Genomic DNA, 24880 nt, shown 5'->3' with positions numbered 1-24880 from the left:
ACTGTCGGGGAATAGGTCACCCGCGTACAGTTCTTGGTCTTAAGTACCTCGTCCGTGTGTATAAACCGGATGTCTTATTCTTAAGCGAAACTATATCCATATCTAGTAGAATGGAGGAATTGCGTTGTATGTTGGGTTTTGACTCTTGCATCTCTGTTGATCGTGAAGGTAGAGGGGGTGGATTAGCTCTTATGTGGCGGTCCTCTTTTCATTGTTCTGTCATTACTTATTCTTCGAATCATGTCGATGTGGAAGTGGAGGATAACATGAATGGTAATTGGAGGTTCACTGGCTTCTATGGTTTTCCCGGTAGTGGTAGAAGAAGGGATTCTTGGAATTTCTTGAGACAACTATCACAGAGCTCCAATCTCCCTTGGTGCATCCTTGGTGACTTTAATGACATTCATTTACCGTCGGAGAAGAAAGGCAGGAATGACAGAGCTCCCTGGCTAATAAATGGTTTTCGATCCGCTGTTTTGGATTCAGGGTTAATAGATATTCATATGGAAGGTTATCCCTTCACTTGGTTCAAGAGCCTTGGTACCTTTCGAGCAGTGGAGGAGAGGCTTGATAGAGCACTCGCCAATGACGCTTGGTTTCAAAAATTCCCTACTGCTATTCTAGAGAACTTGCCTGCTCCAGCCTCTGATCATTATCCCATTTTGTTAGTTCGTGAACCTGAAAATCGCATTAGTAGAATTCGTTCCCGTTTCAAGTTTGAGAATGCTTGGCTTGTTGATCCAGACTTCAGTGATTTTGTCTCTAATCGTTGGCTCTCTTATGGTGATCATCAAGTATTGAAGAAGCTGGATATGTGTGCGTCGGACCTTACAATTTGGAACAAGAATCATTTTCAGCGCCTCAGACGTGACATTGACACTTGCCGGAAGAAAATTGAACAGGTACGGAGTAAGGTGAATTCTGAAAATGTGAATTATTTTAATTCTTTGAGGCAGCGTATGTCTCAATTACTAGTCCAAGAAGATGCTTATTGGCGTCAGCGTGCGAAGACACATTGGTTACGTGATGGTGACTTGAATACAAAGTTCTTCCATGCGGCTGCAACGTCTAGGCGGAAAGTCAATCGTATTAACTCTTTGCTGGATTCATCAGGTAATCTGATCACAAATAATTCAGACTTGTGTGAGGTTGCTCGAGATTATTTTGTTGATATTTTTACCAAACAACATAGTACCATTGAGCCTGTTGTTAACATTATTGATGAATCTATTCTGTCTGAAGATAATACTTTATTGACTGAGCCTTTTACCTTAGAAGAGTTCAGAGAAGCTATGTTTTCTATGCATCCAGACAAATGTCCCGGACCTGATGGTTTTAATCCGGGGTTTTACCAGCACTTTTGGCACATTTGTGGGCAAGATATTTTCAATGAATGTTGTATGTGGCTCACGACAGGTGTTTTTCCTTCAACACTGAATCTGACCAATATTGCTCTAATTCCTAAAGGAGAATCTCAACAATCTATGAAAGACTGGCGACCTATCTCTCTTTGTAATGTCATCTATAGATTAGTAGCAAAAGTTTTGGCAAACAGGTTGAAGTCTATTTTGAGCAAGTGCATTTCTAATAACCAGTCTGCTTTTGTTCCCGACCGTTCTATTTTAGATAATGCGATGGTAGCCATAGAAGTGGTGCATTATATGAAGACGAAGACAAAAGGTAAGATTGGTGATGTGGCACTTAAACTTGATATCAGTAAAGCATATGACAGAAGTGGGACTATTTACGTGGAGTTATGCAAAAGATGGGATTTTGTACTCAGTGGATTAAGTGGATTATGATGTGTGTAGAATCAGTTGATTATTCTGTTCTTGTGAATAATAATGTAGCAGGGCCTATCACACCGAGTAGAGGACTTCGACAAGGAGATCCGCTTTCCCCGTATCTTTTCATTATTTGTGCAGAAGGATTGTCAGCTCTGATCAGAAAGGCAGAGGCTCGAGGTGATATTCATGGCATCAAAATTTGTCGTAATGCGCCCATCATTTCTCATCTTTTATTTGCAGATGATTGTTTCTTATTTTTCCGAGCTAGTAGTAACGAAGCAGAGGCAATGAAAAACATTTTAGAAACTTATGAGGCAGCTTCTGGTCAAGCTATCAATTTTCAAAAATCTGAAATTTTCTGCAGCCGGAATGTGTTAGGAGGAGTCCGAGATTCTATTGCTAATTGTCTTGGGGTTCATGCTGTCCTCGGTACCGGTAAATACTTGGGGTTGCCATCCATGATTGGAAGAAGTAAAAAAGCTATCTTCAGCTTTATCAAGGATAGAGTGTGGAAGAAAATTAATTCCTGGAGTAGTAAAAGTTTGTCAAAAGCGGGGCGTGAAGTTCTTATCAAATCAGTCCTTCAGTCAATTCCAACTTATTTTATGAGTATTTTTACTATTCCTTCTTCCCTATGTGATGAAATTGAAAAAATGATGAACTCTTTTTGGTGGGGTCACTCAGGAGCTCGTAACAAAGGTATCCATTGGATGTCGTGGGATAAACTTTCCATGCATAAAAATGATGGCGGGATGGGTTTCAAAAACCTCACTGCTTTTAATCTAGCACTGTTGGGAAAGCAAGGTTGGCGTATTATGTCAAATCCGGATATTTTGATTTCTAAACTCTATAAAGCAAAATATTTTCCCGGTTGTGAGTTCTTTGAATCAAAGGTGGGTCACAATCCTAGTTTTGTCTGGAGGAGTATTTGTAACTCCAAATTTTTACTTAGAGCAGGTAGTCGATGGACGATTGGAAGTGGCAATAATATTCCACTACTTAATGAAAATTGGTTATTTGATGCATCGTCTTTGCAGCTGCAGCAAACTGAAGTGTCTTTAGCAGGTCATTTAGTGGTGGCAGATGTGATTCTTCCTGATACAAAGGGTTGGAATCTTCCTCTTCTCACTACTCTACTTGATTCTAGTGGTATAGATAAAGTTTTACACACTCCTTTGTTCGATTCTGTGGTGGAGGACAAACGTATTTGGCGCATGGAGAAAAACGGTGTGTACTCAGTTAGAAGTGCATATCGTTTGTGTGTACAAGAACTATTAGATACATCCCATTTTAAGATGGACGACACTTGGAATTTGATTTGGAAGTTAAAAGCTCCGCCGCGAGTTAAAAATCTGTTATGGCGTATCTGTCGTCGGTGTGTCCCAACTCGTGTAAACCTTCGGAGTAGAGGTGTGAATTGCATAACTGTATGTTCTCTTTGCAATGATCATGATGAAGACAACCGCCACGTTTTCTTTGATTGTCCGAGTAGCAGAAATGTTTGGAGTATGTGCAGTTTTGGAAATAAAATTATAGCAGCACTGCACAATAATTATGCAGCGTCAAATTTAATCTTTGATTTGCTGCAACAACTCTCTAATGAGGATGCTTCACTCATGGCATGTGTTATTTGGAGTATTTGGAAGCAAAGGAACAACCGTATTTGGAACAATGTGATTGACGCACAAAACTTTGTCTTTTCACGAGCTGCTGCCTTGATTAATGAATGGTGCGCTGTGCAGCAGGCTAGACCTGATGTGATGGGGCAGCGTACGACTACTGAGATTAAATGGACCAAGCCGGCCAATGGGCGAGTGAAATGTAATATTGATGCCTCGTTTTCATCGCATAATAATAGAGTTGGGATAGGTGTTTGTATTCGAGATGAGAAAGGCGCTTATGTGTTAGCGAAGCTTGATCAATTCTCACCAATTTGTGATGTTCGTGTCGGCGAAGCTCTTGGCTTCTTGTCAGCGCTATCTTGGGTTCATGAATTAAACTTAGGACCGGTGGATTTTGAACTTGACTCGAAGTTGGTGATAGATGGTTTCCATTCAAATAATCATGATGTTACCGAGTTTGGAGAAATCATCTCACATTGTAGAAGACTTTTTAACGCTTTTTATGTTAACTCTAGTGTTGAGTTTATTAGGAGGCAAGCAAATGAGGTTGCTCATAGTTTAGCTAAAGCGGCCACATGTGTAGCTAGTCCCCAATTATTGGTTGACAAACTAAATTGTATTGAACACTTATTGATTAATGAAATGCTATGAACTTGTTGTTTCAAAAAAAAAAAGATAATAAACTCGATGAATGTAGAGAGGGGACAAAAAAACCTCCACGTTAAAATCATATCCTTGAATATGCTTTTGTGAATTGTGATTATATATTTTATGCTTTGGCGAGAGAGGGTTACAAAACTTGAATTTAAGTCCAAACCATGATTTGAGTAAAAGTTAATCGACCAAATACTTTTTCAATCCATCAATTAACGTTCCGAGGTATTGTGAACATGCGAGTCTTTATAACTCTGTCTTTTATAAAAGATGTCTCGGTTGTTTGAAAAATATGAGTGTTATATATAAATTATTCTTAACGTCAATTATCAAATGATATATATATATATAATTTTTAGGTGTATCGGAACAAAGACAAATTTAGTTTTCCGAAAGAAAACAAAAACTAATAATACAAATCAGTTACAAGGACAATCCAAAGTTATTTAGTTTACAAGCCTTTTATGTTTTGTGCCTCAAGGAGCATATATGTGGATGATTGTATTCTCATTTGTAGGTACCAATAAAACATAGTTAAAACTTAAAACCAAACCACTAAGACATAATTAATGTGAAGATTACAAGCACAATATTTTAAGATCAACCATTGTAAGCAATGTCCTTGTTGGAGTTGTTGTTGACTTGTGATGGTGCATCATACTTGCTAAATAGTCTATAAGAGGAAATAAGTGAAAGCAAAACATAGCAAACCACAGCAACAAATGTGATAATTAATGATGCTTTAATCTTGTGACAAAATGAACCAAATGATCCACAAGCTGAACTCCATGCTGCTGAGGGGACTCCCTTCTCAGCAAGGTATAACACCTCTGCTAATACAGCTCCAGCAGCTAGGATTATGTAGGTTAGTACCTATAGGATATCAAACACAAAAGGAAAAATATTTAATTTTCTTAAAGGCGACAATTGATTTTTTTTTTTAAACTGAGTATCCTCTGTGCGCAACAGAGACTAATAGATGACAAACTCTCCCTAAAGTTTTAATACTACTGCATGCGCAAGTCATGGATCAAACTCATAATCTTGGTTAAGGTAGAAAAGACCCAATTCATCTCATCTAAATATATAATAAACCTAAAAAATGCAATTTTGCTTATAAAGTGTCAGTGTCACACAAGGAGTATTAAGCACTAGCTAACATTTTTCTAAAAATAATTACTTGGTACTATTTCATTTATGGTGATTGTTATAATTAAAATTATAATCATCACACATTACATCGAAGTACTTATCATTTTGGTGAGAAATCTAAATCAATCCTTTTATTCAAGAAAAGATGAGATATTGACCTGGTCAAGCAAGAAGAAAGTCCAAGCTCTAGGCATGGTTGAAGGGCGGGGTATAGCAACAATGACAGCTGAGAAAAGTGAATATCCTGCACAAATGCCATTGGCATGCACCAAATACCTTCAAAATGCAAAATCCAAATACCAAATTGAGTGTTTTATTGTTCATCATTAATTACAATATATTTTATAGCAATAGCAAATTGAAGAGTTTTTTAGTGGTAAAAAAACAGTTCCTAGATCTAAGAAGTCCTAGGTTCGAGTCCGACGACTAGTACTTTGAGAGAAAAATAAATGTAATTAGTTTTGAAGTGCTCTAATAACTCTAAGATTTTATCGGCATTGAACTAGACCACCATCTTCTTATCCTAAAATTTATTTGGATTGGTAGTTTTTTTTTTCTTTCTTTTTTCACCACAGTATCCGGTCCACTGGACCGCTTAATTTGGTTCAGGTGTCAGCTCTGACATTAAGTGATTCCAGTCGCCTCCCGATCGCAGTTGCGAGGATCGAACTGTGATCCTCCATATCAAGTCCAACATCAATCACCACTAGACCAATTAAAGATTGTTTGTTATAGTTTTTTTGTTTTTGTAATGAAGCTGATGATCGAACCTAAGATCTCTAACATATTACCTAAATCTCTCACCGCTAGAGCTTTATAATTAGCGATTAAAATATTAAACAAAAAGTAATTTCTCTCTAAATTAAGAATGAAAATAGGTCAGACCATACAACTTATAATATCATGATAAGATTTTAATGAATTTTATTTAGCTAAAAATTTAACGATATCTAGATTCATGCTAATTCCGTTGTTTTAAGTCTATTTAACTAAAAATTTAAAGATGCTAGCCAAAAAAATTATCTTAAACTTATTAGACCAACCTACTTAAATTAATAAAAATAATATTTTTTAGCTATCTACTGGCCAAAAAATCTGGAGGGTTAACAAAAAATAATAATTATATGCTCTATTAAATTATAGATTTATTAACATTTTCAATAATTTAAACATATAAACCTTACATTATTTTTTTCTCAAATGGTAGCTATCAGAAATATTATTGGACATTTCTCCACATTTAAATGTGTGATTCTAGCCACTAAACTACTTGAGACCTATATTAATTTTATTTAATCTTTTTATATATATATATATATATATATATATATATATATATATATATATATATATATATATATATAATCAGATTATCTAAAATATCATCTTAAATTAGAATTAATCTTAACCTTATTAGTCTATTGAAACTTAAAGTAAAATAGATACCAAGCTACTACTTATTATCTAAATATATTCGCTAGAAATCTGTTAAATAAAAAGAAAAAAGAAAAAAGAAAAAAGGTTAGACTTCATAGGTCAAGTGGTCAACCCTACCTATAAACTAATAGATAACATAACATGTGAACATAGATCTTTAAATTTTTACCATATAAACTCAAGTTTTACAAAGTCTATCTGAGCTTAAATTATTCTCACCACTACTTTTATTTTCTCTTACAAAAGACCATGTATTTTCATTTGTCAACAATTCAAAACCAAAACCTTAGCTCAAAACAATTGAGGGATATCTTCATCATTTATCAATCAAATTTCTATTTTCAAAAGAGGAAAAAAAAATGAAAACTACTATGCCCGATCTTTTTATAACAGACAACTGAATTAACAAAAAATGATGTATATATTTAGCTTATAATATAATATAATTTAGATTTACATCAATTTTTGTTGACTCAGTTATCTCTTATAAAATGAGCAGAGAAAGTATAAGTTTAGTACACTTTGACTTGATTGATACCTGAAAGCACCAAGATCTGAATAGGCAACAGAACCATACTTATTCTCCTCTGAATTGTTAAGCATAATGACAAGAGCTGTTACACATAAACCAATAGGGAACAAACGCAAGAAAGTTTCCACAATACGTAACAATGAAGCTTCTTTGCCATCAAATTCCTCATCATCAACTACTACTACTGAATTTCTCATGTCAATGGAAGATCTTGTACCTAATTCAACACCAATTCCCTTGTCCATTATTAGTATTGTACTATAGCTAAAAATAAATTGTTTTGGTTAGATAAATGGTTCATTTTCATTCCACATAAATATGATATATATATATTATATATAACCTTGAAAGGAACAATAAGGCCAACCACTATGGGCTAGCATTAAATGTCCCATTATCATATCATTATGAGAAGCAACGTATTCCCAAGGCAACTAGCCACACATTTATAGGGATCTCTTTTGTATGCAGTCAAAATTACATGTAATTCTCGGGTAAGTGTATTTTTTTTCTTTTCAACTAAAATCGGACGGTATAAATTTAATGTTTGTATTATTTATTTTTTTTGACGCAGTTTGTATTTTTTATTTAATAAAAAGGAAAAAGTTGATGTTAAATATAATTCGATTGATCTTAATCACACGGCTAGAAACATACTAACTGCATGAATTTTGAACGCGTGTGATTTGAATCCATCACCTAGATAGTGGTACTAATGAATAAAGACACTGAATTTTATGAAATTATTTTATGAGATTATTATTATTGCAAGATTTTGTTCGACAAAATTATATGGCGATGATTATTATTGCCACGTAAGTGTATCTTGTCACGTGTATAATGACTCGTATGTCATGTTAGCGTAGGTAGCAAAATATGTTGTGACATTTGAGTCACTTGTCACGTGTGTTGAGTTTATCAAAATCAATGGGGACCATTGTTTTGCAAAATCTGGTAAAGTTAATGAGTCAAAAGTGTTATTATGAAAATCAAAATTACAAGTTTGTGAAATTTATGAGACTAAGTTTAATTTAGTCTATTTTAAAAACTAATCTTACTTGTTTCTTGTTATAACTATGAAGAGTGGTTTTTGGTAAGGAAACTAAGAAGAAGAAAAAAAACAAAACTAAAAATAAAAACTAATCACGAAGAAAGAAGGTTCCATTGTGTCGTTCTTAAGAAGATCACGAACGTCTTCTGGAGGAGAAGCATAGGTCAAGAAGTCGACATATGAGGAAGCTCCAAGTTTAGCGAAGAAATTTGCACATTGATTTCCTCTGAGTGTGTGATAAAGAAAAACATTGATTTGATAGAGAAATTCCTTAATATCTTGAATCAACACAATATGAATATGATATTTAACTTAGAAACCTTTGATGAGGTTGAATCAATGTAAAGAATTAAAGTAACATACAAGTTCGTCAATACCGCCACCAAGATGCTCTTTTAAGACCTACTTTTTGTTTGTTTAAAGTTGGATGCAAATTGCTTGGTGTTAGCTTGGTTGGTTTGCTTCTTTGATTAAGCCAAGCCTTAGTAATTAGTTTAGCTTTTTCTTTTGTGGTGTGTTAGTTTGGTGCTGTTCCTTTAGCTCCTTTGGGTATATGACTGAGTTTTTTTTTTTTTTTTTTTTGATAAACGGGTATATGACTGAGCTGTTTGGGTTCTTTTTTGGCTTGCTCTTTTGGTGTATTTTATACCTAAGACACTGTATCTTTTTAGACCAATTTTCTAGCAAATGATAGGGTGTGGTTTCTACAACCATTCATACAAGGAGGGTAGATATCTCTCGCTATGATGCTCGATTGGTCTCTATTAATAAATTTCTCTATTTATCAAAAAAAGATAGTATTCAGTCCAACGGGTATAATGTCAGGTAACCCATGAATGAAGTCTGAGAAATCTGCAAGATAGTGGATGAACGTGTTTCTAATAATGCCGCCAAATTCAGATTGAACGGAAGAACCGATGCAACTTCCGTCCATATTAACATTGACACAAGAATAATTATTATTGTTCCACTTGGTATATATATCTATCAACTAGCCCGTGTCATTAGAAATACGGGAGAAACAATTTCTGAAGGTTTCGACGTTTGAATGTTGAAGGAGAGCCGACTGAATGTTAAGCACACCCTCTTTGTAACATTATCTCTAACACTTATTTTTTAATTGGTTGAAATCAATGCGAATCATTTACTTTAAAAATAAGTCTCATATAAAATGATAAAACTCACATGAATTTTATTCAATTAAAAAATGAATATTAAAAAAAAGTGTTCAAAATAGACTCTTACTAGCACTCTCTACAAATCTTACTAGCACTCTCTACGAATATTAATACGACCGGTACGTTAGGAGTTTTACAATCAAAATTAATGAATATTTCTCATTGAAAAAAGGTTCAACATTGATGCCAATAAACCCTACCACCTGATGTTATTAATCATTTTTACCAATTTGTGACACAAGTAGTGATTATCATAGCAACTTACCACCAAGATCGAGCTGGATAGCCTACCGTAAAAAAGAAAAGAAAAGAGCTGGATAGCCAGCCATGTCAACTAGAATTAAGTTAACTCAATAATATATCATATCCTCTATAATATAAACAAATTCAAATAAAATTATTTAGACACACTTATGCTAAAAAAAAATTAAAGAGAAAAGAATTAAAATAGTATACCAATACATTGAGCTCAAGTGGTTAATGAGATTCTCTTCTTAGTGAGAATAAATATTGACTAGATTTTACTTACTCCACGCCCGAACTCGATAATAACTTTCTTTTATTTCTTTCCCTTCTTTTATTACTTGCTGCATTTGCAGAAAAAATTTATTTGTAATTTTTAAAGTTCAAAAAATATTAGTTATTAGTTTTTCAATAAAACTCTTAGCTTTTATTATAAAAATCTATGAAATAATCACACAAATAAATTTTAAGAAAAAAAAATAGTATCAAAAGTAACAATTTTTTTGTAGAGGTAAATAGAAACTTATAAAAACTTATAAAAAATAGTATCATTGGTGTGCAATAAATTATTTGATACATGTATAAAATAACTTTACACCGACAGTGTATATAAATTAAATTCTTCAAAATATAATCGATAACTGTCATTCCAAAGTGTTAATTTTTATTATACTATATGTTTTTATTATATTATATGTTAAATTTTACATCATATCTATTATTTATTTCGTCAAAAAATCAAACAATTATTTTAGTGTTTTCATAATATTAATATTTAATGTGAAAAAAAATAATATTAATATTTAATAAAAAAATTACGAGTTGTAATTTAAATAACCAAAAACCGATCCAAATTAAACCACATAAAATTGAATCGGGTCAAATTTTTTTAATTTGTCATCCAAAACCAAACCGCAAATAAATTTATTTTTAGATCAGATGAATTTTTGCCTCAAAACTAATCCAAACCGAACCGCAAACATCCCAACAGTAATGCTAATGAAGAGAAGAAATTGTCTCAAATTTAAATGCAATTTTTAATTTGATTTAAAATAGAAAATACAAAGTTTGGAATTTAGACTATCTGTTCCTAATCCAATGACTGAAGATATACCAAATACGTGAATGACATCATTGAAACAGTCCGAAATAGTGCATGTAAGCACAAACTTAATGCTTCTAAACTAAATAACTTTAGTAGCATGCTTTCAAATGTCATGTAACTTTAAGTTAAATGATCTGTATTTTTTGTTTTCTTTCTGAAAACAAAATTTTCCTCCGTGTACAGAATAATTGATAATTACTTGACATGCTATAGGATGTCTGGATTGCAAGTCATAGCTTGATTCATTGAGAAAGTAACCTTTTCTTACTTTACTCAAATCATGGTTGGAGACTTATGGCCTGTTTGTTTTCACGTCCAACCTCATATGAAACGCGTGTCTACTTGACACTACTATTACCGGCTTCAGGAAAACACGGCCAGTTTAGCTTTGAAACGTGCGAATGGAAAACAGAAACACATAACCAAACATACTTAAAATGCAAGTCTCAAGATAATCATTTTTGCCTTATATGTTGTTTATGAATGAAATTCAAAATGCACAATCCAAATCAAGATCCGGAAGATCAAACACTGTAATATCTAAATACATAACAGGTACGGATGCAAATACTATATGGATACATGTATTATGGTACGTTCATGTATGTTACTTTTGAAATCTGAAATCTTAAGATTTCCTGTATCCTAGTTCACATTTCAACCCTTGCTGTTTTGTTATGAAAAGGCACATTAAAGCTTAATGTTCCCTTGCAGTTAAAGAAAACCCAATAAGAAAGACTAACACCCCAAAATCCGCCAAACATAAAACCAAAAACAGGGGAATAATGTATCAAGCTATCTCTTTTCTTAGAATTTTCAAGTTCAACCACCAATGCATGACCAAAGTACTGCCACAACCAAGATTTTTGGATATGTTATGAAACTAATTCTATGTCCGCAATGAGACATCTGATTTATTTAGACAAAAATTAGACAACCTCGTAATTGGGCTACTCCACAAATAGAACTAGTACAATTTTCTGCAGGACGAACACATTACCAACACTGCCAAAACAAAGTTTGTGTAGATCAAGCTAGCTAATTGAATAGTGAAGTTCACAAAGAAACAATGATCCATATCCAAAACCAATGATGAAACTCTAAACTTGTCTTTATTGTAATACACAAAAGCTATTAAGAAAATCAAACACAACAAACCTATGTCATTCATTTGCAGTCCTTAGTCTCAAATTATTTAATGATTCACCAAACCTCATATTGTCAAAAGGGTATGACAAAAGTTCAAATCAGTGGCTAGCAAGACTCCATCCAAATGAAAGTGTGCACAACATAAGCCCCAATATTGCCGGGAAAAAAAGTCCCCTGTTAGCATATAAATTCAGTTACAGATTAATCAATCATGGTTTTAATTATAAAAACAACAATTATATTATATTTAATTGTAAATTTTAATCACCCGAGTTTGAGACGGTTCTTAGGTTCGCCAGTGGCATAGCCTACGAAGTAGGCATATCTAGCAGCAGTGTAAAGTACTCCAAGGGCAGCACAAATGGAAGGATGCTTCAGCCCTCCCAAAATCATCAACGCAAAGAAAATGGGCAATGTTTCCAAAGAATTTTGGTGCCCTCTCTGCACTCACCAAAAACACAAGATATTAATCACAATTCACAAAAGAAATACACAAAAAATGGTATGTGTTAATATCACACCCTTTAATATTTTTTAACATATCAATAAACCAAAAGAAAGAAGCTTTATTCATCAACTATACCGTCCACATCGAGGAATACAAGAATCACAATGTTAATATATACCCTTTAATATATTGTTTAACATATCTTAAGACTTTTTATTGTAAGATGAAATAGTGAAAAACCAAAACCTATCCTAGATCCATGAGTTAATTGAATCTGTAAATTTGATTTCGGTTAAAAGTGGGTCTTTAGTAAAACGGTTTTTTTTTTGTGTGTGTGTATGTGTGTGTTAACCCTCTGGTTTCTAGGGGAAGAGGTCTAGTAATCTAGAGTTCGGCCCACTGTAAGTAAAATCCGGTAAGAAATTGTTTTATCCAAAATATGAACTTGGGTTCTCTCAAACGATCCAACCTTTGATTGAACTCATTAACCACTTCAGTCCAATGTTTTAGTTTCAATAAATTTACGTTTATATACATTTACATAAAAGTGAGTGTGAGTTGAACATTTAATTTGAGCTGAAAGCAAAATCTACAAATATTATCTTGAAGTTAGAATCAACTTAAAAGGAGTCTCTAAAAAGCAAAAGAGTAAAATCCAACAATTTCAGCTTGAGACCTGAACCACATACAGATATAGAAAGATACCTGGACGCAATTGAAGAGATCGGCATCTTTGTTTTCAGATTTAGAAGCATAAAGGGTTGGATAAAAAACTTTGTACCTGTGGGGAATTTCAACAAACACCTTGTAATCAAAATCACACAACATGCATCTATATATAAGAATGAAAATTGAGAAAAATGAAACAAAAAACAATTACTTCTTGCGAGCTTTGCCAACTTGAAAAGCCATGTAGAAATTGAGGAAGACGTAGATGACGAGAACAATAGCCACATAACCATATTCTTTTGGTAACAATTCTATCAGTGTCGCCATTTTTGGAAGATGTGGTTTAAGGTTTTTGTTTTTGGAAGAGCGAAGGATTCAAAGAGATATAAGCAATGAAGTGGTGTCGTTTTGGTGTGTTGCAACGAGTTTATTTATAGAGACAAAATATAAAATATATTTATTTTATAAAAAAAAATAAAAAATGACACATTTATTTATTTTATTTGTGAAGTATCATAATGACTAGAAAATTCACCTTAAAGGTAAATAGGTAGAATGTTCGGGGTTTGAATCTTAGTTCGTGCACATATAATGCACTCTACCAATTGAGTTCAGCTCATGGAGACAATTGACGGATTTATTTTATCATTTTTTTTGTTTATTTTACTATATTTTTAGGAATTTAATATGTGTGGCAAAAATAAAGGAATTTCCATTCACCGTGAAAAGTTTTCGTTGTCTGCAATAGAAGTGGACAAAAACTCGCAAACCGATTCAAACTGAATAATTCGAAAAATGGTCAAGTGAGTGGGTTGTTGCGGGTCATTTCGTCAGTCACACATTTTCAAGTTTGGATGAGTTGAAATATACGGGTTCGATTTTCTAAAATCAACTTAGCAATGATCGAACTCGCCCGAGTTACGTAAACAGTAAGCTTTTGTTTTATTCAATATATAATATAATATATATGATAAAGTAATTGAACATATATTGAAACACACAAAAGAAAAATATTAAATAATATTTTAAATAATATTTTATTCATTATACTGCTTAAGAAAAATCTTAAACACTTTACATATTCACTTTAAGAATAATATTTTATTCATTATACTGTTTACAAAAGAAAACAAAAATACCACATGGTGTCCTGGTTGTGAAATCCGACTACTTATTTTCCAAGGCATTCCATTGACTTTGGCTTACTGTCTTGGTGAATAAGTTTAACTCTTTTATTATTGGTTAAATTACATTTTTGGTCCCCTAAGTTTTAGAAAATTGCGATTTTAGCCTCCTATATTTCAAAATAGCACTTTTGACCCTCTATGTTTATCCTCTTTTGTAAAAGTTCAATTTTGACCAAGTCAAAGCTAATGTGACAAATCACTTGAGTGACTAAGCTGCCACATCAGCATTTTTTATCTTGTAATTAAAAAAAAAAAAAAAAAAAAAGGAAGAAATAACGAGCTGCCTTCTTCTTTTTGAAGAAAGAACACTTAACTATGTTGAGCTTTTCTAATTTGATGTCAAATCTGTTTCTACGAAAGTTTCATATATCCTCTGCCATGGTGCTTTCCCAATTTGTGATACACCCAACAAAGAATTTGAAAATTGATAAAGCATTTTACAGCTTCATTCTTCAATAAAATTATTAAGTTAGAGAAAGAATCATAGCAAGGAAATTACTTGATTCCCTATTGAGGGAACGCCTTGATAATCTTCTCGAGTGCAAAAATATATAGAAAAAACTAAAGCATAGTTTCATGGTGATACATATGTATACATAAATTGATATTTGAGAGAGCCCCCCTCTTGTCGTATTTTTTTTCTTCCATATACTTGTTCTTGATACATATGTACACATAAATTGATATTTGAGAGATATGTTTAAAGATTAGTAACTACCGTTTGGTGGTGCAAAACATGTACCCACAACATAGTAATTGTAACAATTTACTTTAAAATATTTTGATAATATATATTATACACTACTAAAGTCCAAATTCAACTAAGTTAGTTCTGATTGTTTGCTACAAGTGAGAAATTATTTTCTCCTATGAAGATTGTGAAAAATAGGTTGAGAAACAAGATAGAAAATGAATTTCAAACTAATTATGTGATTACTTACATCGAGAGAAGATTTGCTAAAAAATCTAATACAAATTCAGTTGTTGATGAATTTTATGATAGAGCAATGTCGTGTACAATTTAGATAAACAATGTGATGTATTTTTTATTTTTTATTGAGTATATTTAAATACTATTATAATTATTATTTATTTAATATTTATTATTTAGTTATTCCGGCCCCCCGTTTTATAGATTCCTGGATCCGTCTATGCTGCTATGCTGGTTTTTTTTTTTTCTTTTTCTGTTTCCTTTTTTCTCTCCATGTTTGGTTAGTGCTCCCTTGTTCTTTGGGGAGTTGATGTTGGTTTTTTGTTTAAACCTTTTTTTATCGTGTTTTTAAGTTCTTTTACACTTCTTGTGCTTAAAGCTCTTCAAATAATTTTTTTGCAGTATTCAAAAAAATTAGTTTGACTTCTTCCTTTTTTTTTTAATTATAAAATGAAAAAAATGCTGATGTGGCAGCTAAGTCACTCAAGTGACTTGCCGCATCAGTTTTGACTTGGTCAAAATTGAGCTTTTGCAAAATGGGATAAACATAGAGGGCCAAAAATGCTATTTTGAAACATAGGGGGTCAAAATTGCAACTTTCTGAAACTTAGAGGGTCAAAAGTGCAATTTAGCCTTTATTATTTATAAATGTTGAATGTTTAGTCTATTTTTAGATTAATTATTACTCCCTCCGTCTTAAAATAAATTATCTATTTTTTATTTTGTCTACTATTCATACGATTTTCTTTGACTGTATTTTTCTACTAATATATATATATATATGCAAGTATTAGCATATATGAGATGTTGTTTTATTTGTCTCGATGAATATTTTCAAAATATTAATGACTAAAATTGTGCATTGACAAAGGTGAAGGTGATCAACTAGGTCATTTATTTTGGGACGGAGGGAGTATTATAAGTTGACCAAATCATAGGTTTATTAAAAAATAGTAGTATTAAATTTTTTAACTAATAATGTGATTGAGAAATAACTGGAACCACTTGATGTCATGATTAACCCCGTGAACCAGATTAAACTGGTGGTGAAAGCCATTTTTTTAACTAATGTTGTTTTATTCTAATTAAACTAAAGAGATTCCTTACTGCTTACTATGTTTCCCAAGTGTTCTATATTATACTGTAGTAAACAAAAACTCATTATAATGTATATGAATTAATCTTTTCTTTTTTTTATCTAATGATAGAAATGCAATGGTATCGTCTCTGTGAGCTTAGCTCAGTTTGTAAGCGACATCACATTTTATACGCGGGGGGTCGAGGTTCGAATCTCAAATACTCCACTTATCCACGTTAATTAAGGGTGAAATCAGACGAGAAATGATTCTCTCAAGTTGAAAAAAAATTGAGGAAATAATGTTGGTATTTGGACCATTGGATTGTAAATATAAAACAATATTTAAATCTAAAAGAAATGGACTAAAGTTGATTGATGGTTGAGATGTAAAAATTAAGGAAATTGAGAGAAAACAAATTGAGAACATCCTTTCTCAAATCAGACTACCTATAAAAAAAAAAGAAGAAGAAAGAAATGCAATGGTGTCTTGGGTGTGGAATCCGGCTACTTTCCCTCCAAGGCATCACACATCAGTACATCTATCGTCGTCAATAAACAAGCATTGACTTGGGCTAACTTGCCTTGGTGAATAAGTTTATCTTTATTTATTTATTTATTTTTTTTTTAAATGTTAAATGTGTAGTTTGTTTTTAGATTAATTATAAATTATAAAAATTAGCTAAATCGCGGAAGTTTAGAAACATGATAACAAAACTATTAGATTTGATCTAGCGATGAAGAATTTGAGTAATATGCATAATGTTCAGAGTTTAATTCTTTTTATTATAAGTTTAGACTTTTAAGTGTATGTATAGATTAGTGTCATGAGATATAATGTGGTGGTAATATTGTTTTGATAAGAAAATGGAATGGTGAGTAATTAGATTTTATTGTTTAAATTTGTAAAAAAACATAACATAGTGAAATGAAATATAAAGGAATTTATTTTATCTCAAACTATTTAACTTGATTTTCATTTCCTCTTAATTTGAAGATCAAGATTTTCTGCTGTTGATTCTACTTGTAGAATTCTACTTTTAGTATAGTGTAAATTTTAATAAAAGACAAAAGATTAAAAATTAGGGCCAAAAGATTCAAAGTATCGAGTAATGTCTCACCAAGCTAATCAGGACAAAAGATTTGAAAATTTCTCATTCCACCTACCCACTTTCTCACCACACTCTGGAAATTCCATTTTTGCTCTTGGTCAAAAAATTCGGAACGCATTTTCCGAATTTTTTTTGCCTTCAAAAACAACTTCGGAATGTGTTTTCCGAATTTTTTCCAAATTTGAACTAAAAAAATTCGGAAAACGCGTTCCGAATTTTTTGACCAAGGGCAAAAATGGATTTTTCAGGGGTGTGGTGAGAAAGTGGGTAGTGGGATGAGAAATTTTCAAAAGATTTAACGTGATGCAAAACGGGTAGCCCATATTAGGGGTGTATGTGGGCTGGATCGAGTTGAGTTTGATTAAAACTAAAATTCGAATCACATAAGATACTCCGAATTGAGTCTAGTAAAATAATTATCCGTTATAACAATAAGCCGGGTTGGGTAAATCCACCCATTTCCGGGTTGAATTGAGTTGCGTAGTGAGTTATCCAAATTATTTCTATTTTTTTAAAACTTTTTAGTGTAAAAATAGTTTAACTTTTTTCACTATAATAAATAATCATAAATTTTTTGTGTAAGTCCACTAATTTACGGGTTGGATAATGTGTTATCCAAATTTTTTTTTTGTTTTTTTTTTAATTTACGCGTTTCTTTTTTATCCAAATTATGAAAATTATTCAATCTTTTTATTTTCTTAAAAAAGTACTATAATTTATTTTTTTTGGTTACAGTACTATAATTTATTTTCAATATATAAAAATATTTAATAATGATCAAATGGCAAAAAAATTTCCTTGCCGAAAAAATAAATGGCAAAATCTTTATTATTTTCATAAACAATATTTCAAAAAGTACATCACTAGTGGGTCAATGAGTTTTTTTTGGGTTGGATCCCATTTTACCTAAAATTCGATTTTTTTATGAGTTTTATAATTTTGAAATCCATATCCACCCACTTGCCCGATCCAAACCCATTTTTTTGGGTTGAATTAGGTGGATTTGACGGGTCAACCGGATTTGTCCAATCCATGTACACTCCTAGTCCATACCGCAAAAAACGACTCCGGTATATATTTGCCCAAACATCATCACTAGACAACATAGACCAACCGAGTTTAAAAATTAGGGACTCATTATACAACAAATCGAGCGCAGACCAAGGAGTTATGATCCTCTCCATTTGTTTTCTTCATTTTCCCTCTTCATTACTATAGTTTTGAAGATTTTTAGAATATATATTAAATAATTGAACCCATCAAATATTACATTGCATTTATATTTTTAAAACTTTAATAATAAAAAAATAAAAAAAAAAACAAAAAATAAAGAGGATCCTAACTCGAGACCGAAGACTCACCCTCTTCAAAAGGAGTACAAATTTTCTTCGAAAACACGGTGCGTAATTTATTAGTAAATATATCTCCACTCCAACTAAACCATCTTATACCGATCCAAATATCCCCACTCCAAATAAACCATCTTATCCACCGATCCATTTGCTTGAGAATTTTGATAGGCCAAATGGAAATGTACGTGTTGGATATTGCCTTTGAAATTGGATGAAGCAGAAAAATTTGGTGTTGGAACTGGTCTCGGCGCGACGCGTAGGCTTCAGTGGCGCAAGGCGCCGCCTGGTGTGCGGAAGGCGCAACTCGGGTAGTATAAATGCATATCTGTTTTTCTTGTAGCCGAAACATGGAGAGAGAAAGGGTATTTTGAAGTGTTCTTCATCATCATATATGCTAGATAATCGGAGGGTTTCTCTTAGGGTTTATCTAGGATTGAGAACTCATTTATTTTATCTTGTAATCATTATCAATGAAATCTCTTGGTCACAGGGAGATATTTGAGATAAAGGTAGAAATATGAAATCACTATTTCTTGTAACTCTTTGTGAGAATCTCATTGTAATTAAGGAACAAAGTTTGACAGTGAAACAAAGAGTGACTCTTTCCCCCAGAATAAGTTGGTTTTATCCGAACTGGGTAAACAAATCTCTGTGTTCTTTATCGCTTTTACTTGTTTTAGTTTTTGTGTTTAATTGACCATTCATTTTGATTTGGTTGCGTATTCATTTGCTCCACATACTAAATGATTTATTGGTGTGGTTTCTTTGGATTCACAACAAAATTTATAATTTTTATTATTTCTAAAAAATACTCCCTCCATCCCAAAATATAATACTCCTATTTCATTGACCATTGCACGTATGTCAATACATAATTTTAATTACGAATATCTTTAATTGTCTATTATTAGTAAAAATTATAAAAATTTGATTTTTTGAAAATATTCATCGAAACAAATCAAACAATATCTTATATGATAATATTTAGAAAAATAAGGTCAAAATAAAACATATAAATAGTTCATTTAGTCAAAGTAGATCTTATAAACTAGACGGAGAGAGTAATATAACTAGTATTTCCTTTTGATTTTTTTATTTTCTTTTTTGGTATACCTAACCGGTGGTTCGGAGACATAGTTTAACATGACCATTTTTATATCAACCCTTGGATTAAGAAAAACGAGAGAAAACATTTGAGAAAATTGGAAAGGATCCAAATACTCAATATCACATTGGCCATAATAATTCAATTTACGTATAGAAACGAAAAAGGAATTGTAGAAGTCGAAAAAACAATCCATCAAGTATCTTATTGTCATTTCCAAAGAAGTACTAATAAGTACTGTACTCCTTTGATTAAACATGCACCAATTGTATTAATTACTCATAAATTTCTCTCCCCATCACATAAACTTTTTTCTTTTTGGGGACATCAAACAGTTCATGAAGCTAATTACTCACCCCTTCATATTCTACTATATATCATCATATAAGTAGCTTGATCTATTCTTTGCGTCAGTGTGCTTTTTCTTCCTTGTTTCATTTCATAGAGTAAGAACTTTTGCATATACCTTTTCAATCTCTTTGTTTTCTTTTTTCCTTCCTTTAAGTCATGAAAGTTCTATGTGTATTTGTATTTTAATTTGCTTTGTTTGGTTATTACTATAATTATTCTAATAAAAAACTAACAAAATGCTAATGATTTCCAACCATGTTATACTATGATGCATAAATACTTGAAATATTGAACAAAATGTACTTAAACAGTTTAATTACTTCTTTAAGTGTATGAGATTATGGAAAACACTGATTCTATATATTTCTATGTTCGTTTTTTGTTTCATAATGATTTTGTTTTAGATTTGAGAAAGAGTTGATAATTTAAAGGATGTGGAAGAATACTAGTAGTCATGCAAGTGATGAAGATGATAACGAAAATGCAACTCTTGGATTTCTTGATATTGTATTCTCATGGTCTCTTAAAGATGTTCTCAATGAAAATCTCTACAGAAATAAGGTTATTTTCTTTTAACCCTTTTCAACTCTCACAATGAAAATTAATGTGCACTAGTCACTTGAAAAATATTTGGTTTTGAAACCCTATATACCAATAATAGAATTAAAATTCTTTTTTATCTTATGACTTTTGTAATGGTTGAATATACATGATTTTTCCTTTATATAATTAATATCACTTCAAACCTATTTAAAAAACTGATCTAAACGGTTCAACCGGTTTAAAATGGCTGTGCATCGGTGCATACCATGAGTACCTGATATTGGTACGTACTTGGTACAACTTCTTTACCATTTTAGAAGTACCCAAACTTAGGCAAACTCTACTAGCATAGTTTTAATTACTAGTACTAATTAATAATACTAATTAATAATCAATTCTATCATCTTTCATATTTTAGTTGAAAAACTTAATTTCTGTCTATAAAACAATGTATGAAAAGAATATTTGTATATGTTACACTACACTGCAACATATCATTTGTTTATATTATTGGTGAATTTTTTTTACTAGAGAACAGCTTAATTGAAGTTATACCATTTTTACTACTTATGGATTTTTTTTCTCAGGTGAAAAAAATTCCTGAAACATTTAATTCTCCAACTGATTACAAGAACTCCTTCATTACTCCACTGTTGGAAGAGACACACTCTGACTTATATTCAAGCTTGTCAACAGGAGTGTCTCATGCTCCTTTTTGCGAAGTCACGAAAGTTGAAAGAGACATCAAGGAATTTAGACTTCCGAAAGCCTTATTCTATCAATTATCACTTAAGAGTTCAACAAATGTAGATGAAAAAGATGTCGTAAAATATGAACCAGAGGCTGGAGATCTTATTGCTTTCACAGATAATCGGCCTAGAAGAGCAGATGACTTGAACACACAGAGATGTCCCTACACAATTGCTTATGTTATTGCGCCGAAAGATGATTTTTCTGGTGAAATTTTGATACTGTCATCTAAATGCTTGACTGAATTTGACTTCAAGAAAGACAGTACAAATAAAATGTTTGCAGTTCAACTTATGAACATGACAACGAATATTCGTATTTGGAAAGCCTTGAATTCACAGACAGAGGGTGAACACCTCGACCTCATTAAAAAAGTGTTGCGACCTTGCCTCAATGTAAGAATCACATTATCATGTTTTTATTAATTAGTTTAATATCTTATTGTGCAAGTAACTAGCGCAACTGTGCCAATGTTAGTGGATAAGCTCAGATAAGCCAATGAATCTGTTTATGCAAAAGACACTCATGCTCAATTGTCGAAAAGTTTAATCATCCTTCAATGAATGTAACATATTTATGCTTATGTTGTGTTTCAGAGTGGAGAAAACTGCAAAATATGCATTTCTAGATCAAAGAGTGAATCTTCTTTCATTCAAGATGATATCATTCGTGCGCAGAATCTGAATGAATCTCAAGAAGACGCAGTTCTAAGCAGTATTAGTATGATAAATTGTTACCATTCTAATACTAAACTGATATGGGGGCCACCAGGAACCGGCAAAACCAAGACTGTTTCATGTTTGCTATTTTCTCTACTCAAGTTGAAAACCAGAACACTAACTTGTGCCCCCACGAACACCGCAATTTTGCAAGTGGCGACAAGGTTGCATAGTTTGGTTAAGGATTCACTGGAGTATGATACATATGGTTTAGGTGACATTGTTCTCTTTGGCAATAGTAACAGAATGAAATTAGGTTCTCATCCTGGTCTTGAAAATATCTTCCTTGATAATCGTGTAAAGAATCTCATGCAGTGCTTTAATCCGTCAAATGGTTGGAAGCATACTTTGGAATACACGATCCAATTTCTTAATGATCCCGAGAAAGAATATGTTTCTGAGATTGGTCCTAAGTCCCTTGAGGATTTTGCTAGGGAAAAGCATAGGAATGTTTTGTATTTATATTTTACACACAGGCATGCTAGTGATAAGTATATTGATAAAACATTTGAAGAATATTTGCGGGAGTCGCATAAAGACATAGTTAAGGAATACAATGAAAGTTTCATGACAATGGAGGAATTTGTGAAGAAGAGGTTTCGTGAACTAAGAGAGCGCTTAAAGTTCTTGATACAAACCTTATACACGCACTTGCCAAAATGTTTCATTTCACTTGCAACGGTGAAAATAATGTTTCGAGCTGTTGAATTGCTAAGGTCTATTGGAATTTCTTTGTATAACGCCAAGTTCAAAAATACTCTTGATGAAAATGAAAAAGAAAGTATTCCTGCTTGCTTTGAAGTATCAAACATTGAAATAGCGGAGTTCCTTAGAATACTAACTTTGCTTTCTAGTTCAATTTCGCTTCCTGAACTCAATGGAAGAGTTCCAATGGAAAAGTTTTGCTTGTCGAATGCATGTCTAATTTTGTGTACGGTTTCTAGTTCTATCAAATTGTACACTGAAGGAATGACTCAAGTCAAATTTTTAGTAATTGATGAAGCTGCACAATTGAAAGAATGTGAATCAGCAATTCCATTGCAGCTACCGGGTCTTCAACACTGTATTCTCATAGGGGACGAGAAACAGCTTCCTGCATTAGTCAAAAGCAAGGTACTTAACTTGATCATTTTGTTGAAAATTTTCCATAATTGAAGATTGTTTTCTAATATTATTTAAATTATTACATTGTTAGATTGCTGATAATTGTGGATTTGGAAGGAGTATGTTTGAGAGATTGGTAATGTTAGGATACAAGAAGCATATGCTTAATGTTCAGTATCGAATGCATCCATCGATAAGCCTATTTCCTTGCAAAGAGTTCTATGATGAAAAAATTTCTGATGCCCCTTGTGTCAAGGAACAAAGCTATAATATGACTTTCCTTGAAGGAGATATGTATGCTTCTTTTTCTTTCATTAACATAGCTAAGGGTAAGGAGAAATTCGGCCGTGGACATAGCTTGAAGAATATTGTTGAGGCTGCCGTTATTTCTGAGATTATTAAAAATCTTAAAAAAGGTTAATTTTTTTTTTTCCATTTTAATAAGAACTTTGCAGCTTTAATATGCATTCATATCTGTAAGATCTTTTTTATTTTGGCAGAGTTTATCAGGACAAAGAAGAAAGTTAGCATTGGAATCATATCTCCATACAATGCTCAAGTTTTCGAAATCCAAGCTAAAATTAAGCAGTACACTTCAGTTTCTGATACGGACTTCACTGTCAGTGTCCGTTCTGTAGATGGTTTTCAAGGCGGTGAAGAAGATATAATAATAATGTCTACTGTTAGATCGAACGGAAGTGGAAAAGTTGGTTTTCTTTCTAATCGACAAAGAGCTAATGTCGCAATGACTAGGGCTCGGTATGTTTTTATGTTGTGCACATTCCATGTTTGTGCACATTCAATAGTTTTTATGTTGTGCACATTCCAGTTTGGTCGAAAACTGAGTTTATTTTTTGCACAGATATTGTTTGTGGATATTAGGAAATGCTTCTACTTTATCCAATAGTGATTCTATTTGGCGAAAGTTAATTCTTGATGCAAAGAGAAGAGATTGTTACCATAATGCTGATGAAGACAAAAAATTAGCTCGAGTTATCGATGATGTCTTGTTTGAGCTTGAACTTCTTGGCGAATCTGAGTCATCATTTAAGAAACTTAGTCTTTGCGAAAAACCAGAAGATGATTCTTCTTCCTCTAGGTAATTAGAATCATATCTATTCTAACATTTATGCAACATGTAGTAAATAATCACTTAATCGAACCACGACTCTAAATATTCATGTAAATAAGAAATCGCTGCTACTTCTCTAAGTATTTTGTTACTAACATTTATGCAATTTGTAACATCTTTGTTTGTGGCAGGACAATGAAACCTAGGGGGTCAAGCATGAGGCTGATGAACCAATTGCGCGGTGTCCGCTCACTAAGGGAAGACATGGAATCACTGTTGTGAATGACTCTTTTCTATGTTTTAGCTTTGTGACATGGAACAAACATGTGATGTGATGCTATTTAAGCTTGCAATTTAGTAACTTATTTTGAACAATATTTACTTCTTTTGATGTTATGGTCCACTGTTTTGTACTGTTTACTATGACCATTACATGAATGAATGCTTTTAAGTTTTAATATTTCAAATGATGTTCTTATTTTGAAGTATTTATTTCTCTCATACGATCAAAATTTGTTGATTTTAGGATGAACAATGTGGTTGTTAGTTGAG

The 24880-nt window shown here is 32.3% G+C and overlaps 3 protein-coding genes across 5 annotated transcripts; 1 reads left to right on the top strand and 2 right to left on the bottom strand.

The window, feature by feature from the left end:
- Positions 1-4448: 4448 nt before the first annotated feature.
- Positions 4449-7500, bottom strand: LOC123882307 (CASP-like protein 2A2). 3 transcript variants are annotated; one of them, XM_045931148.1, is made up of 4 exons: positions 7191-7500; positions 5374-5491; positions 4623-4936; positions 4449-4590 (listed from the first exon to the last, which is right to left on the bottom strand). In XM_045931148.1, exons 1-3 carry the CDS (start codon positions 7427-7429, stop codon positions 4664-4666), a joined length of 630 nt encoding a protein of 209 aa, XP_045787104.1. In that variant the 5' UTR covers positions 7430-7500; the 3' UTR covers positions 4449-4590; positions 4623-4663. The 3 variants fall into 3 exon arrangements, with proteins under 3 accessions (XP_045787104.1, XP_045787102.1, XP_045787105.1); XM_045931146.1 differs by having other exon boundaries at positions 4449-4936; XM_045931149.1 differs by having other exon boundaries at positions 4449-4936; positions 5374-5459; positions 7191-7373.
- A 4134-nt stretch (positions 7501-11634) lies between these two features.
- Positions 11635-13435, bottom strand: LOC123882023 (microsomal glutathione S-transferase 3). The gene is made up of 4 exons (XM_045930801.1): positions 13239-13435; positions 13064-13139; positions 12179-12351; positions 11635-12084 (listed from the first exon to the last, which is right to left on the bottom strand). Exons 1-4 carry the CDS (start codon positions 13352-13354, stop codon positions 12009-12011), a joined length of 441 nt encoding a protein of 146 aa, XP_045786757.1. The 5' UTR covers positions 13355-13435; the 3' UTR covers positions 11635-12008.
- A 7137-nt stretch (positions 13436-20572) lies between these two features.
- LOC123924528 lies at positions 20573-24610 on the top strand. The gene is made up of 7 exons (XM_045977455.1): positions 20573-20701; positions 21271-21828; positions 22030-23265; positions 23348-23672; positions 23757-24015; positions 24119-24355; positions 24520-24610. Exons 1-7 carry the CDS (start codon positions 20573-20575, stop codon positions 24608-24610), a joined length of 2835 nt encoding a protein of 944 aa, XP_045833411.1.
- The last annotated feature ends 270 nt before the right edge of the window (positions 24611-24880 follow it).

Source organism: Trifolium pratense, linkage group LG4 (genome assembly GCF_020283565.1).
Source record: "Trifolium pratense cultivar HEN17-A07 linkage group LG4, ARS_RC_1.1, whole genome shotgun sequence".
Classification (NCBI taxonomy): Eukaryota; Viridiplantae; Streptophyta; class Magnoliopsida; order Fabales; family Fabaceae; genus Trifolium; species Trifolium pratense.
This window is presented reverse-complemented; position numbering and strand designations above follow the sequence as displayed.

Coding starts and splice junctions, on each gene's coding strand:
- LOC123882307 (XM_045931146.1), bottom strand. CDS start 7,429: ATGGACAAGGGAATTGGTGTTGAATTAGGTACAAGATCTTCCATTGAC. Junction 5,492..7,190: donor TCAGATCTTGGTGCTTTCAG/GTATCAATCAAG, acceptor TGCATTTTGAAG/GTATTTGGTGCATGCCAATG. Junction 4,937..5,373: donor CTTTCTTCTTGCTTGACCAG/GTCAATATCTCA, acceptor GATATCCTATAG/GTACTAACCTACATAATCCT.
- LOC123882023 (XM_045930801.1), bottom strand. CDS start 13,354: ATGGCGACACTGATAGAATTGTTACCAAAAGAATATGGTTATGTGGCT. Junction 13,140..13,238: donor GTTGGCAAAGCTCGCAAGAA/GTAATTGTTTTT, acceptor AATTCCCCACAG/GTACAAAGTTTTTTATCCAA. Junction 12,352..13,063: donor ATCTCTTCAATTGCGTCCAG/GTATCTTTCTAT, acceptor TGGTGAGTGCAG/AGAGGGCACCAAAATTCTTT.
- LOC123924528 (XM_045977455.1), top strand. CDS start 20,573: ATGTGGAAGAATACTAGTAGTCATGCAAGTGATGAAGATGATAACGAA. Junction 23,673..23,756: donor TATTAAAAATCTTAAAAAAG/GTTAATTTTTTT, acceptor TTATTTTGGCAG/AGTTTATCAGGACAAAGAAG. Junction 24,356..24,519: donor GATGATTCTTCTTCCTCTAG/GTAATTAGAATC, acceptor TGTTTGTGGCAG/GACAATGAAACCTAGGGGGT.